At 47.8% G+C, this 13,463-nt stretch overlaps 1 protein-coding gene across 4 annotated transcripts; it reads left to right on the forward strand.

Moving 5' to 3' along the window:
- The first annotated feature begins 1,517 nt into the window (after positions 1-1,517).
- Mtfr1l (mitochondrial fission regulator 1 like) lies at positions 1,518-12,740 on the forward strand. 4 transcript variants are annotated; one of them, XM_013348451.2, is made up of 7 exons: positions 1,518-1,596; positions 4,267-4,398; positions 4,783-4,887; positions 6,529-6,638; positions 6,885-7,096; positions 8,384-8,669; positions 11,610-12,740. In XM_013348451.2, exons 2-7 carry the CDS (start codon positions 4,384-4,386, stop codon positions 11,713-11,715), a joined length of 834 nt encoding a protein of 277 aa, XP_013203905.1. In that variant the 5' UTR covers positions 1,518-1,596; positions 4,267-4,383; the 3' UTR covers positions 11,716-12,740. The 4 variants fall into 4 exon arrangements, with proteins under 4 accessions (XP_013203905.1, XP_005353123.1, XP_005353124.1 ...); XM_005353066.3 differs by having other exon boundaries at positions 1,519-1,596; positions 8,348-8,669; XM_005353067.3 differs by lacking the exon at positions 1,518-1,596 and adding an exon at positions 1,638-2,179 and having other exon boundaries at positions 8,348-8,669.
- Positions 12,741-13,463: the final 723 nt, after the last annotated feature.

Genomic DNA, 13,463 nt, shown 5'->3' on the forward strand with positions numbered 1-13,463 from the left:
TTAGGAAGTGGTTCCCTGTGCCAATGTGTTCAAGTGTGGCTTCCCACTTTCTCTTCTATAAGGTTCAGTGTGGCTGGCTTTTTGTTTGGTCTTTGATCCATTTGGACTTGAGTTTTGTGCATGGTGATAGATATGGGTCTATTTTCATTTTTCTACATATCGATATCCAGTTATGCCAGCACCACTTGTTAAATATGCTTTCTTTTTTTTTGATATTTTTTGCTTCTTTATCAAAGATCAGGTGTTCGAAGATGTGTGGATTGATATCCGGGTCTTCTATTTGGCTCCATTGGTCCTCTTGTCTGTTCTTCTGCCAGTCCCAGGCTGTTCCAGTACTGTAGCTCTGTAGTAGAGTTTGAAGTCAGGGATTGTGATGCCTCCAGAAGTTCTTTTATTGCCCAGGATTGTTTTGGCTAGCCTGGGTTTTTTGCTTTTCCAAATGAAGTTGAGTACCGTTCTTTTGAGGTCTTTGAAGAATTTTGCTGGGATTTTGATGGGCCCCATCTGTGTTTCGATGTAAATGTTTACAGTTGTGCTACAGCTGCCCTGGGATTCGGCACCGCAGCCGAACAGGCTTGCAGCCTGGAGCAATAGGGCTACACCAGTTCCCTTAGGTGTTGCACACTACATTACGTAGGTGTGTGAGTACACTCAATAACTCAGTCACCTAAGGACACGTTGCTTGGAGAGTACCCTTTCTTCGGCAACCCATAACTAATTTCAAGAGGACAATAGTGAAACCATGCACGGGCATAGTCAGGCAGGTCTGGGCGTAGTGCCCATTGTGACTGCATCGGACTGTCCGCCCACGAAGCCAACAGATTTGTCCCTGGCAGATGGGGATGGCAGGCTTTGGGACCAAGGGAATGCAACTGGTGAGTCAGGCAAAGCCTTGTACCAACGGCAGAAACTGCAATGTGTCCCGTTAACTGGATGCCATGGAGACCAGAGGAATGAGCTTGTGAGCTTGGAAGAGTCTCCTGGTGTCATCAATCCACTCATCTAACCCACAAACTGAATCATGCTGCACGCGTGTGTATGTGTATGCATATGTGTGAGATGCCGAGCTTTTAAACAGAAGAAAGCTACTCCGGAGTCCTGGAGGGCATGCGTCAAGGGAGAAAGCCATTTTTGCTGGGAGCCTGTGTCAGGCAACTACAGAACGGGAAGAAGAGCCCAGACTAGACAGGAATGCCAGAAATGCCAAGACGAGACTTGCAGCAGGAGGAGGCGCGCCACCAACTATTTTAAGTGTTGAGCTGCTACACAAACAGACTACCGCTGTCCAGCAGTTGAGCCTAAATGTCAACAAGAAAGCAAAGCCCCGCCCCGCGGCTAAAGCTCAGGCTCCGAGCCCTCCAAGCAACTCGCACATGGGGGCGGGGCCTGAAGAGGGGCGTGGCTTCCCGGGTTGCGGTCCACTCAAGAGACTGCGTCTGCTCCGGCCCCTTGTTAAGCCCGCCTCTCCAGAGCATGCGGCATGCTGCGCAGCTGCAAACGATTGCTTCCGGAGGCGGGTCAGCGGAAGTGACGTCTGAGGCTCAGCCGCCTGCTGTAGTAGGAGGGGCTGAGGTGAGTCCGGAGCCTGAGTCTAAGGTAAGCCCGACGTGGGGCAGCGCCGCAGGGAGGCGGGCGCGGTGGGCGCCGCGGGTCCGCTGCCAGCGCCTCGTCCCGGCGCAGGGGCAGCGCATGATTCCTAGTCTCGTGCGCGTTCTCGCGGGAGGCGCCGCTGTCTGCCCCTCCTTGGCGGGGACACTGTTCCCGAGGCGTAGTTGCCGGCCAAGTCCCCCAGCCGTGGGGGTCGACCCCGCCGTTAGCGTGCGACCCCAGGCTTCGCGTCCGGGCCGCGTGGCGTTTCTGGAATCCACACCGGCCTGGAGGCTCCGGCCCGTGGGTCCAAGGGCCACCGGGACGCACAGTGAGGACTTGGCCGACCTTGGCCTGGACCGGGCTGCCTTCGTGGGGGGCCGTCGCTGAGGGCGCGAGGCCTTCCCTCCGGCTGGCGTGATACCCTCGCGCACTTGACCCGGGCGTCCTCCGGGCACCACTGAGCAAAGTTTCTGCCTGACCCGGGAGTACCGGGCCAAGGCCCTCCGTGGAGCAAAGCGGGTCTGCCGAGAGAGGCGGCGCGTCGGGGCGCGTACACTGCCCCTGCGGAAAGGGCTGCGGTGGCGCCGAGGTGCGAAGACCCGGGGCTGTGGAGCGGGCGAGCGGCTAGCGGGCACGCGGGGGGCGGGGCCTCGGAGCTAAGTTGGTGTCGCCGACAACGGTTTCCTAAAGCTTGCGGTGTCTGGCAGAGGCCGCGCTGGGGGTGGATTGGTTACTTCATTTCTGGTTTGAGCGGCCACGGCGTGCCCTAAGGACCCGCGTGATGCATGAGCACAGCGCTGAGGGACTGGGATGACCTGGATAAGGGTTCTGCCGGGTCCCACGGAGGCAATGGTATGGACCAGGGCTCAGAGAGGGCGTGTTGGGAGCTGATGGCTCAAGAGCGGAGGACTAGGGAGAAAGGGTGGCCACAAAGCCTGCACTGGCCAGTGTCAGAGCTTGGTTTGGAGATGGGGTCTGGCTGTTTGGTAGGCCCTGCTGGCAGGAGGGCTGTAGAGTCCAGGAGAGAGTCAATTTAAACACCAGAGCAATAGAATGAGCAGTTTATTAAAATCTGCCTTCACCTAAGGATTAGATTCAGCTGGAGTCTTTGGAGATGAAGCAAGACAGGAGTAGCACATTTAGATGACATTCAGCAAGAGGTCTGGCACACAGGGACTTTGTGAGCATCAACAGGGCTGCACATACCAGAACTTAGACCAGAGACTTTGGGCACTGTCTACTGTACAGCCACTGACTGGCCAGACAAGTCCTTTCCTTTCTCTGTGTATATCATGACAGCTGTCCTGGTAGAAGAGGAACTCCAGATCTCCCTTAAGAGATACTTCCCGTCAAGTTCAGCTTATCCCAGTTCAGCCCCAGACCTCGTTCCCCAGTGACTCCTCACCCAGGCATTGCAAACCCTCATGACAAGACCCCTGTCTGCCTTCTGCAGTGTCTTAGGCTACTCTCTTGTCTTTTACAAGTCCCTCTCTTTCCTACTTTCTCCAAACTCAACATGGGGTCTTGGGCTGCAACTCAGATGCCCACCTGCCTGATGCCCAGCCTTCTTTAGAAAAATGTATATTCTTGGTGTTAGATAGACATAAAGCTCACTGAACCTCCATGCCAAGGTAGCTGTGAAGAATGCAGTCAGGAGTATTGCTTTGTTCCTTAGAAATGAGTTTTTACAATAAAACTCAGGAGTAACGGTCTTGTTTTAAATTTCATTAAGCACTTCACCCACCTACCCCAATTTCACTGACCTTTAGGGTAGCCTAGAATGGCAGTTTTTCTCTTTTTTTGAGACAAACTTCCTCTGTAACAGCTCTGTCTGTGCTGGAACTCAATCTGTAGACCAGGCTGGCCTTGAACTCAGATCCTCTGCCTCCAGTGCTGGGATTAAAGGCTTGTGCCACTACTGCCCAGCAAGTGGCAGGTTTTCTTTTCCCCATTTTACAGATGAAGAAACCAGCGTTAAGAGACAGAGCCATAGAAGACTAAGCCAAAATTAAAAAAAAAAAAAAAAGGCTCGTGAGGCTGGAGGTGTGGTTCTGTGATAGAATGTTTGCAGCTGGGGATAGGGTGCAGCCTTACAGCCACTTTCATCTTCCCCCACAGCCCAGTAGACTGAAATTAGCCTGAGTTGGCTGTTGACTCTTTCTTTCCCACTTGCGTTTTCAGGAATAAATTCCTGGGCTTGGATCATACCCAGCTTTTGCTTTCCTTTGAGCTATGTAACTACCGAAGGGTTCTATCTGCATCTTTGAGGCTTTGCTTCAGTTAACCTTAGAACCTGGAAATTTCCCTGGGTTGGCCAAACTTTCTCAGCAAACCTGAAACATAACCTGTAAGGATCCGGGTTTAGAAAAGCCGGTGACAAGGCCAGGCGATGGTGGCACACGCCTTTAATCCCAGCACTTGGGAGGCAGAGGCAGGCGGATCTCTGTGAGTTTGAGACCAGCCTGGTCTACAGAGCTAGTTCCAGGACAGGCTCCAAAGCTACAGAGAAACCCTGTCTTGAAAAACCAAAAGAAAAAGAAAAGAAAAGCCAGTGACGAGTAAGGGTAGCCTCTTGGGTTAGTTTTCTTCCTTTAAACATTGGAGGTGGTTTTAGCAGTGACTTTGTAGAGGCTTATTTTGTGACTACCAAGTCCCTACTCTGGGTTTGTTTCACAGGAAAGGTCTCATGCTCCCAGGAATGGCCTGATATGAAGGAGTCATACCTCCAGCTTTCCCAAGCTGCCCTGTGGGTGCCTTGTCCTTCAAGTGCAGGAGCTGGCTGAGCTGTCAGGAATGGAAGCCAATGTGGTAAGGAGTCTCAAGGCAGGGGCTAGAGAGCTGAGTACTGAACTTGCTGAAGAACTATACAAGGCCCTGAGAGACCAGCTCATTTTTGCTTTTCACTGAGGACCTAGATTTTGAGGAAGCTGCATGCCTACTTCCTTTTTGGTACATCTCATGAATCCATGTTTTTACTTTTTGTGCAGAGGAAGGAACATGAGGGAACCAGAACAGTCCATACCCAGAGCTAATTCTGGTTCCTTCTTTGGCCCCTCCCAACCACTGACTAACAGCACCAGGTGTAGAAACTGGCCCTTATAATTGACTTGACTCACTTCCAGAAGAGAAAGGAAGGCAAGAACAGTAGTTACTCACTCTGAGGCCTTTGGGTTGTCCATCTCTCTTCTCTAGACTATCCCAATCTGGCAAAACAAGCCACATGGGGCTGCTCGGAGTGTGGTAAGAAGAATTGGGACCAATCTACCCCTGAAACCTTGTCCCCGGGCATCCTTTGAGGTAAGTGTACTGGAAGGTGAGGAAAGTAAAGTCTCAAGAGTATGGGAGGTGGATGCTACTTCTGCTGCAGCCACCTCATCAGTTGCCAAGGCTTTTGTCCACTCTCATTTCCTAAATAGACCCTGGTCATTGTGCCTTTCTGATTGCATACAGACATGTGACCACAACAGTCAGACTTCGTTTGCTCATAAATTGATAATCTTTCATCTTATCTTTGTTGCTGCTGCTCAGTGACTCAGATTTTATAAGCTTCCAGAGATGCATTTTATCAAAGCAGGCCAGAAAGCTTTTGCTAAACCAAGCCTCCAGATGACTTACATCAGAGCTCTGAGGCATTTGTGCCCTGGCAGGTCTTTCTTCTCTCTACATGAGTGCTGTGACTCTTGCTTTTCTCACCAGCCCTGTGAGTGGGCCACTTAGCTTCTATTTTTAGTGTTTCTCTGTGGCCTCAAATCCCCATCCTTCTCTTTCTGTCCAAATATGGCCACTGTATTACTGGGCTGTGTTACAGGCTAACCTCTGTGTCTATGGAGGCTTTAGCATCCACTCTACAGCAGAGATCCCTGTCTGCACTAGGTCTCTGAGACCTGCTTCTGTAGTAGAAAGTGATGTTCATTAAAGCCAGACGCCTCCATTAAGAACTCCTGGTGATGCTGGGTGATGTGGCACATACCTTTAATTCCAGCACTTGTAAGGTAGAGGCAAGCCCTGTCTACAGAGTGAGTTCCAGGACAGCCAGGGCTGCACAGAAACCTAGTTTCGGAAGCAAAAGAACTGGTGAGCCACCAGCTCTGTGTTAGATGGTTAGGGTGGTGAGTGTGGGAAATGGACATGAAAGCATTTTGGGCACACAGAGGAGGTAGAAACACGCATGAAAAAACATGGGCCTAGGGAGAAAGAGCAAGCGTGTGTGTGTGTGTGTGTGTGTGTGTGTGTGTGTGTGTGTGTGTATTATGTATATATATGATGATGATAACTGCAATCTGCGTAGGAACTGAATCCAGGGTTGGTGTTAGGAGGCAGGATTGGGATCAGAAGTGTATAGTTAGAGGACTAGTGTCTCATTACTGAACACTGTCCAGAACTGTCAAAAGAACATGGGAAGGATCTGGGTACTCAGAAGCATCAGAAACAAGGGGAAATAAAGTTGTGGAATGTAACACCGTGGAAGTTTTCCCACATTTGACTATACCCATTGTCTAGATGCTGCTGAGCAAAGATAGTTAAGGGCACAGGTTCTTCAAAGAAGGACTATATAAGTACTATTAACATTTAGTATACGGGGCTGGGGAGATGGCTTAGCAGCTGCTCTTCCAGAAGACTTAGGTTTGGTTTCCAGCACCTACATCACAGCTCACAACTACCTATAAATCCAGTTCTAGAAGATCTGACACTTTCTTCTGGCATCTGTTGGTACCAAGCATGCACACAGCACACGGCCATACATACAAAACATCCAAACACATTGGGGGTGGAGAGGCTCAGGCCAGTCCCATTAATAGCCTGATTTGTAACCAAGAAACTTTTTCTCCTTACTCTAGGAAGCCTTCCTCACTTAGTACTTGATTAGGTGTCCCATTTTGCATTAATCCAATTAGCTGTCATCATGTTGAATAAATGTTGTGTTTTGCTTTCCTACAGACTCTGCCCAACATTTCTGACCTGTGTTTGAGAGATGTACCCCCAGTCCCTACTTTGGCTGACATTGCCTGGATTGCTGCAGATGAAGAGGAGACATATGCTCGGGTCAGGTAGTCGAGGCAGTAGCTGCTCTGCTGGTGATGGGGAGCTTTTTCTACCAGAAGTGGCGATCAGTCTCGAAAAACCAAAAAAAAAAAAAAGAAGTGGCGATCAGCAAGGAGGGTGTTTTTTGAGGCTGAGGCCAACAGGAATGAGAGCTATGGTCTTAGAGGGAAGTGGTAGACCCTGTGGGGTGAAGGAATTTAATCGGGTATAGTGGTCAGCTGTCTTTAGTAAGACTTTTCCCTCTGGTTCAGGAGTGATACGCGCCCCCTAAGACACACTTGGAAGCCCAGCCCTCTGATTGTCATGCAGCGGAATGCTTCGGTGCCCAATCTGCGTGGGTCTGAGGAGAGGCTCCTGGCCCTGAAGAAGCCAGGCCTACCTGCCCTAAGCCGCACCACTGAGCTGCAGGATGAACTAAGCCACTTGCGCAGCCAGATTGCTAAAATAGTGGCAGCAGATGCAGGTAGGAGCCCCACTGAGGATGTAGCATAGCAAGTTGTCCTTTCCCCTGCCCCTGGTTATTGAGTAAGACAAGGATGAGAAAAATTATAGTCTCTGATTCAGAAAGACTTAGGCCTAGGGCTCTAGAGTTGACCTGAGGCCCAGATATCCTGTAATATTTTTTAGAAGATGTCTTACTAGTCATTTATTGATTGGTTTGATTAGGAACAAAATTTTAAGTTAACCAGTGACACTGAGGAAATTTCTTCTCAAAGCCAAAAACCTAATACCCCCTTTCTTATTGTCATTAATATTACATATCCCATGAACCCAAAGAGCTCACTTTTCAATATAAGCATTCCTTACCAGCACCATGAGACATAGCCCTTTAATTACCTATCTCCCTCTAATTGTCTTTTCTACCAGAGAATACTTCTCTATGCAGCTTTCTGCATACAATTAAGGCAGAGGCTTAAACAGGAGGAGAGGAGCCTGCCTTAACCAGAGGCATAGACAATCAATCTCCCCCAAGTGACTCAAAGACATAGCTCCTAAATGCTATCAGCTAGTGGAGCACATACATAAAAGTTGTATTGGGGGGGGGGGGCAGTAAGATGGCTCAGCAGGTAAAGACACTTGCCACCAAGTCTAATTACCTGAGTTCCATCTCTAGGACCCACATGGTAGAGCAAAGAACAGACTCCTGAAAGTTGTCCTCTGACCTACTCTATGGTAAACCTATACCCACCCACATACAATAAATAAATGCAGTATTTTTTATTGAAAAAATTGAGCCATAGAATATGAAAAACTAGTATCATTTCTTAGGAACACTAAAGACAGTTGTCTCAATTAAAACTGGGGAGTTTTGTCTAGAACACTTGAAGCTCATAGCTAGCAGAATTCAAGCTATCAACTTGAAACACTGTCACAATCTAGAAAATGACAAATGTAGGGACTGCAGGCCTTACTTGGCTTCAGTTTAGAACAGGGCTGCCAACCTGTAGTTCACTGTGCATTGGGAGCATTTAGGACTCATGGCTGTGTGTGTGGGACAGGGTTTTCTGTCTTGAACACAAGAACCAGTGCTTCTCTGCCTACCTGGAGCCCTCAGTGGGAAGTAGAGTGGGGAAGGCTCCCTTGGGGACACCCTCCCTTAGCACTCTAGGAATGTCATGATGTGGGTTCAGGAAATGAGTGTGCTCTGTAGGCGGTGTTGTGAGAAGCTTGATGGCAGCCCAGTGTCCATTACATCTATTGTTTTCTCTTTCAGCTTCGTCTTCATTAACGCCAGATTTCTTATCTCCAGGAAGTTCAAATGTCTCTTCTCCTTTACCTTGCTTTGGATCCTCATTCCACTCTACAACTTCCTTTGTCATTAGTGACATCACTGAGGAGACTGAGGGGGAGGTCTCTGAGCTTCCAACAATCCCCCTGCTTTGTTCTGCCAGCCCCGAATGTTGCAAATCAGAACACAAAGCTACCTGCAGCTCATCTGAAGAGGATGACTGCATCTCTCTGTCTAAGGCCAGCAGCTTTGCAGACATGATGGGCATCCTGAAGGATTTTCACCGGATCAAACAGAGCCAAGACCTGTGAGTATCTGATAAGAGCTCAGGTGAGCTTGAGTCAGTTGTGGCTGACGAGGAGTAATTGTTACTACATTCACAAAGCTTGCTGACTGACTAGGGCCTAGTTTGAGGAAAAAGCAAGAGCCTCCAATTGTTCTGTTAAGACTCAGCAGCTAAAGGGCTGTAGAGAGCAAGGCAGTTAAAGAGTACTGACTGCTCTTCCAGAGGACCTAGGTTCAATTCCCAGCTCACAACTGTCTAACTCCAGTTCCAGGGGATCTGGCACCCTCACACAAACATACACAGGCAAAATACCAATGCACATTTAAAACAAAAAAACCCCACCTCCGTAGCTTTTTAATTTGCATACTGCTAGCTACCATATTTCAACATGCTCTGCCTTTCAAAGTTGGGAAACTAGCAGACTTTTTGGTGGAAGAATTTCATAAAGATTTTATTTTTAAATAAAATAGCTTGAGGCTGGGAAGATGGGTTGGTGGTTAAGAGCAAGACTGCTCTTGTAGAGGACCCAAATTTGATTCCCAATACCCATAGCACAGCCATCTGTAATCCAGCTCCAGGGGATCTAACACCCCCGGCTTCTGCAGGCACCTGCACTCATGCGATACTCGACTCGGTAAGATAAAACCTACAAGTTCTGGTACTTGAGAACCCAGCGGGGTTTTGTTTTGTTTTTTTGAGACAGGGTTTCTTTCTCTGTGTAGCCCTGGCTATCCTTGAACTTGCTACATAGACCAGGCTGGCCTAGAACTCCACCTGACTCCAGAAGTGCTAGGACTCAAGGCATGTGCCCTCACACCCAGCTTGAGAGCAAGGTTTTAAGATTCATAATTCTTAAATCTGGCTGCACATTAAACTGCTCAGATTTGGGGCTTTGGTTGGTCTTTTCAGTCAAGGTCTTACTGTGAAGCCCTGACTGGTCTGGTACTTGCTTTGGAGAGTCCTGCCTGTCTCTGCCTCCCAAGTACTGGGATCAAAGGCAAGGGTCACTACACCCGGCCCAAATTTGTACACAGCAAACTTACCAAATCAGAATGCCCAGAGAATGGAGCTGTGGTTGCCTTATGCTCAAGTCTAAGGGAATTTGGACAGGCCAAGTTGGAAGCAAGGCCATTTTCTTGAGCCCCTCAAGAAGCTTCCTGGTAGAAAAGCTCTAGAACTGCCTGAGGGAGCCTGCAGTTTCTCCAAATGTACTCTGAGCCACTCTACAGGAGCTTGTTTTGGGGTACCTTAGTTGGATGGCCTTGATAGGTAGCTAGTATAGCTGTCCTTGTTAGTGCTGGCCAAGAAACTATCCTAGTCACTGTTCTTCCTATCTGCCCCATAGGGACTCCTCAATCTCTCATTTCCCCAAATCCAGCTACTGCCTCACCTCATTTTCGGTTGGCTTTGTACCCTTCCTCTTGTAGTCAGTGTTGTAAAACATGCCCCTTGTCTGTCTCTAACTCAAGCTGGTCTTGAACTTAGAATCCTTCTGCCTCTGCTCCCTGAGTGCTGGAAATGCAGGTGTTTGTCACCAGGTCACCTTCTGTTACTTGGTTTCTTTATCTTTTTTCCATAAGACAGGGTTTCTCCATGTAAAAGTCCTGGCTGTCCTAGAACTCGCTTTGTAGACCAGGCTAGCCTTGAACTCAGTGAGATCCACCTGCCTCTCAAGTGCTGGGATTAAAGGTGTGCACCACAACGTCCCAGCCTGTTACTTGGCTTCTTAGACCAAATCATATCCAAAATTTTTGCTAAATCTCTCCCGTGTGTGTACTGGTCTCTAACAGAAGTAACTGACGAAGACTGTCTCAGCCAGGTCAGCTAAAGTTCAGACATGTGAGTCAGAGTCAGTCTTGGTCTTTGTGTATCGCTTCCAAGACCTGTAAAACTCCTGCATGAAATGTGTAGAAGTTAGTAGCTTCAGACAACTAATTTTTAGAGCATTCAGGACCCTCTTGTGTGATAAAGGTTTGCCTACACTAGAGTTGATTTGATTCCAACAATTCCTTATAATATAAATGTTTTGCTATTTTTATCTGTTAAGGAAAGATGGTGGTAGATGGTCTTGTCTCCAGAACTAGTAAGGATCAGAATGGCGAAGCCATCAGTCACTTACTGCAGACCCTCTTGAAAATAGATCAGAACTCCAAAAAATTGATGGGCCTTCATTTTACCCTTTTTTTGTAGCCATGTAAGAAACAGGCATTCTGGGCTGGAAAGGGTTCTGTGGTTAAGAGCACTGACTTCTCTTCCAGAGAACCAGGTTCAATTCCCAGCACCCATGTGGCAGCTCTCCAATTCCAGAGGATCCAACGCCCACATACAAATATGCTCATAAAATAAAATATTAAAAGGAAATCAAGAAACAAGTATTATAAGTGCTAAAGAGATGGCTCTGTGGTTAAGAGTACTGGCTGCTCTTCCAGAGGTCCTGAGTTCAATTCCCAGCAACCACATGACAGCTCACAACCATGTATAATGGGGTCTGATGCCCTCTTTCTGGCATACAGTCTTATGTACATGCAGACAGAGCACTCATACATAAAATACAGTAAAAAAATATACATTCTAGTTAAGAGAAGATGAAGTACAGAAACAGCTGGTTTTAAAGGCCAGAGGTTGACTGTGACTCCATGTCTTTTGTGTGCTGAATCTTCCCAGAGGTGTGGGAACATACACTGGCAATTGCTTCACAGAATAGCTGTGAAGATTCAGGAGGTAAAAAGTGCACAGAGAAGTCAGGCGTGGTGGTGCACGCCTTTAACCCCAGCACTTGAAAGGCAGGAAGATCTCTGTGAGTTTGAGGCCAGCCTGGTCTACAGAGAGAGTTCCAGGACAACTAGGGCTGTTACACAGAGAAACCCCGTCTCAAAAAAAAAAAAAAAAAAAAATGCACATAGAGCACAACCCAGAACAGAGCAATTACTTCCTAAATAGAAGCTCTTGTTGTGTCTCCAGAAGCCGGAGTTTACTGAAGGAAGAAGACCCTGCTGTGCTTATCTCCGAGGTCCTTAGGAGGAAGTTTGCTCTGAAGGAAGAAGACATTAGTAGAAAAGGAAACTGACAGCACTGACTGCAACCTCAGTCTCATGCTCCTGACTCCTTCAATAGCTGCCTTCCTCGCTGCAGATGTCTCTGCCTCCGTTAGAAGTCTGCAAGTGTCTTGCCAACGAGCTAGGGCTTGGGCTGGAAAAGAAAAGCTGGATTATGTGTTACTTGCACTTAAACCACAAACCTTAGCTTCTGTCAAGGTTTGAGTTTAGGCATTTGTTACAGGTAATCAATCGGGTAGGGTGGAATGTCTGTTTAAGAGGTGAAGTTTGTTTTTCCTAGTCTCCGCGTGAAAATAGGCCCTAAATGGATGACTCAGTTCACTGCATTAGACTCCATAATTGGTCTACTGGACACTTTGTGCACAGCTGTCACTCTCTGCAGCAGCTTCCTTTCAGCACCACAAGGTTAAGGGGGAGTGGCTGTTTATGTTCATGTTCACAGGGATGATCTTATGCTGCTCCATCAGAACCCACACCAGTGCCCAGCAGTCACCTTTTCCTCTAGCTATGGCAGTCAGGCCACTGAACCAGCCAATACTTGGCTGCTGCAGGGAGGCCTGGGCTATTTTTTTCTTAAACATTTTATAAAACTACAACCAGATCTACCCTCCAGGGCCTCAGCAGTTTTACTGAGTTTTTCTTCCATGGACTTAAGTCTGGGAAGGAGAATTGGGGAGAGAAAAGAGCATACTATCCTTCTAGGACAATAACCGATTTCTCTGGGTTGGGCCAAGATTTTATTTTCTGCATCGTGCATGACTCAGGTGCCCTCAGGGCCCTTTTCTCTAAGAATACTGCGTGTCTGAGTTGAAGTACTACCTGACATTAAATGAAGGATTCGGAGAAATGGTGCATTTTCTTTATCACTGAGTTTTGACCACAGTGGCCTTTGGGGAGGACTCCTGTTAATTGTAAGGTATGTGAGCTTAAACAGGCTCCTTACTTTCTTGCCTTTAGGACAGTGTTTCTCAACCTTCCTAATGCTGTGTCCCTTTAATACAGTTCTTCATGTTGTGGTGACCCCCCCACCATAAAATTATTCTGTTGCTATTCTATACTGTAAGTTTGCTACTGTTATGAATCATAATGTAAAATATCTGATATGCAGGACACCTAATACACAATCCCAAAGGGATCGTGACCCACATATCGAGAACCATTGCTGTAGGAGGAAGTTTCCTGGGGCTGAAGAAATGACCCAGAGGGCAAGACCATTGGTTGCTCTTCCAAGAACCAGGTTGAATTCCCAGCACCACATGGCTGTTCAGTCATTTGTTTCTCCGGTCCCAGGGATCTGACACTTCTGGTCTCATAGGTATCAGGCTCACATGAGGTAAACAGACATACATTCAGAGAAAACACCCAGACATTTTATTCTAAAGGGTTTTGTCCTCCTTTCCATAGAAAATTTCCAAAATCTCCTAAGAGTAGTTCCATTATTTAGCATTCTGTGTTTGCACATCCTAGAGGCTATTTACGCCTCGGGTGTCATACCTGTTACACAACGGCTATACGAACGGTGGTGCTCAGGGTAGACTGAACACAGGACAGTTGGCACCAGTTACTAAAAAGCTGACTTGGGACCAGATGGTGATGGCACACACCTTTAATCCCAACACTCAGAAGGCAAATTCTGTTGGAGCTCTGAGTTCGAGGCCAACATGGTCTACAAGTGAGTTCCAGGATACCTTGGCTATATTGGGCTGGCAAAATGGCTCAGAAAAAGAAAGTCTTGCCACTCAAGCCTGATGATCTGAGC

The sequence above is a fragment of the Microtus ochrogaster genome, chromosome 10, assembly GCF_000317375.1.
Source record: "Microtus ochrogaster isolate Prairie Vole_2 chromosome 10, MicOch1.0, whole genome shotgun sequence".
Lineage (NCBI taxonomy): Eukaryota > Metazoa > Chordata > Mammalia > Rodentia > Cricetidae > Microtus > Microtus ochrogaster.

Excerpts from the sequence above, each read along its gene's own strand:
- Mtfr1l (XM_005353066.3), top strand. Across the intron at positions 4,888-6,528 it reads GTCCCCGGGCATCCTTTGAG|ACTCTGCCCAACATTTCTGA; the intron begins GTAAGTGTACTG and ends GCTTTCCTACAG. Across the intron at positions 6,639-6,884 it reads GAGACATATGCTCGGGTCAG|GAGTGATACGCGCCCCCTAA; the intron begins GTAGTCGAGGCA and ends CCTCTGGTTCAG.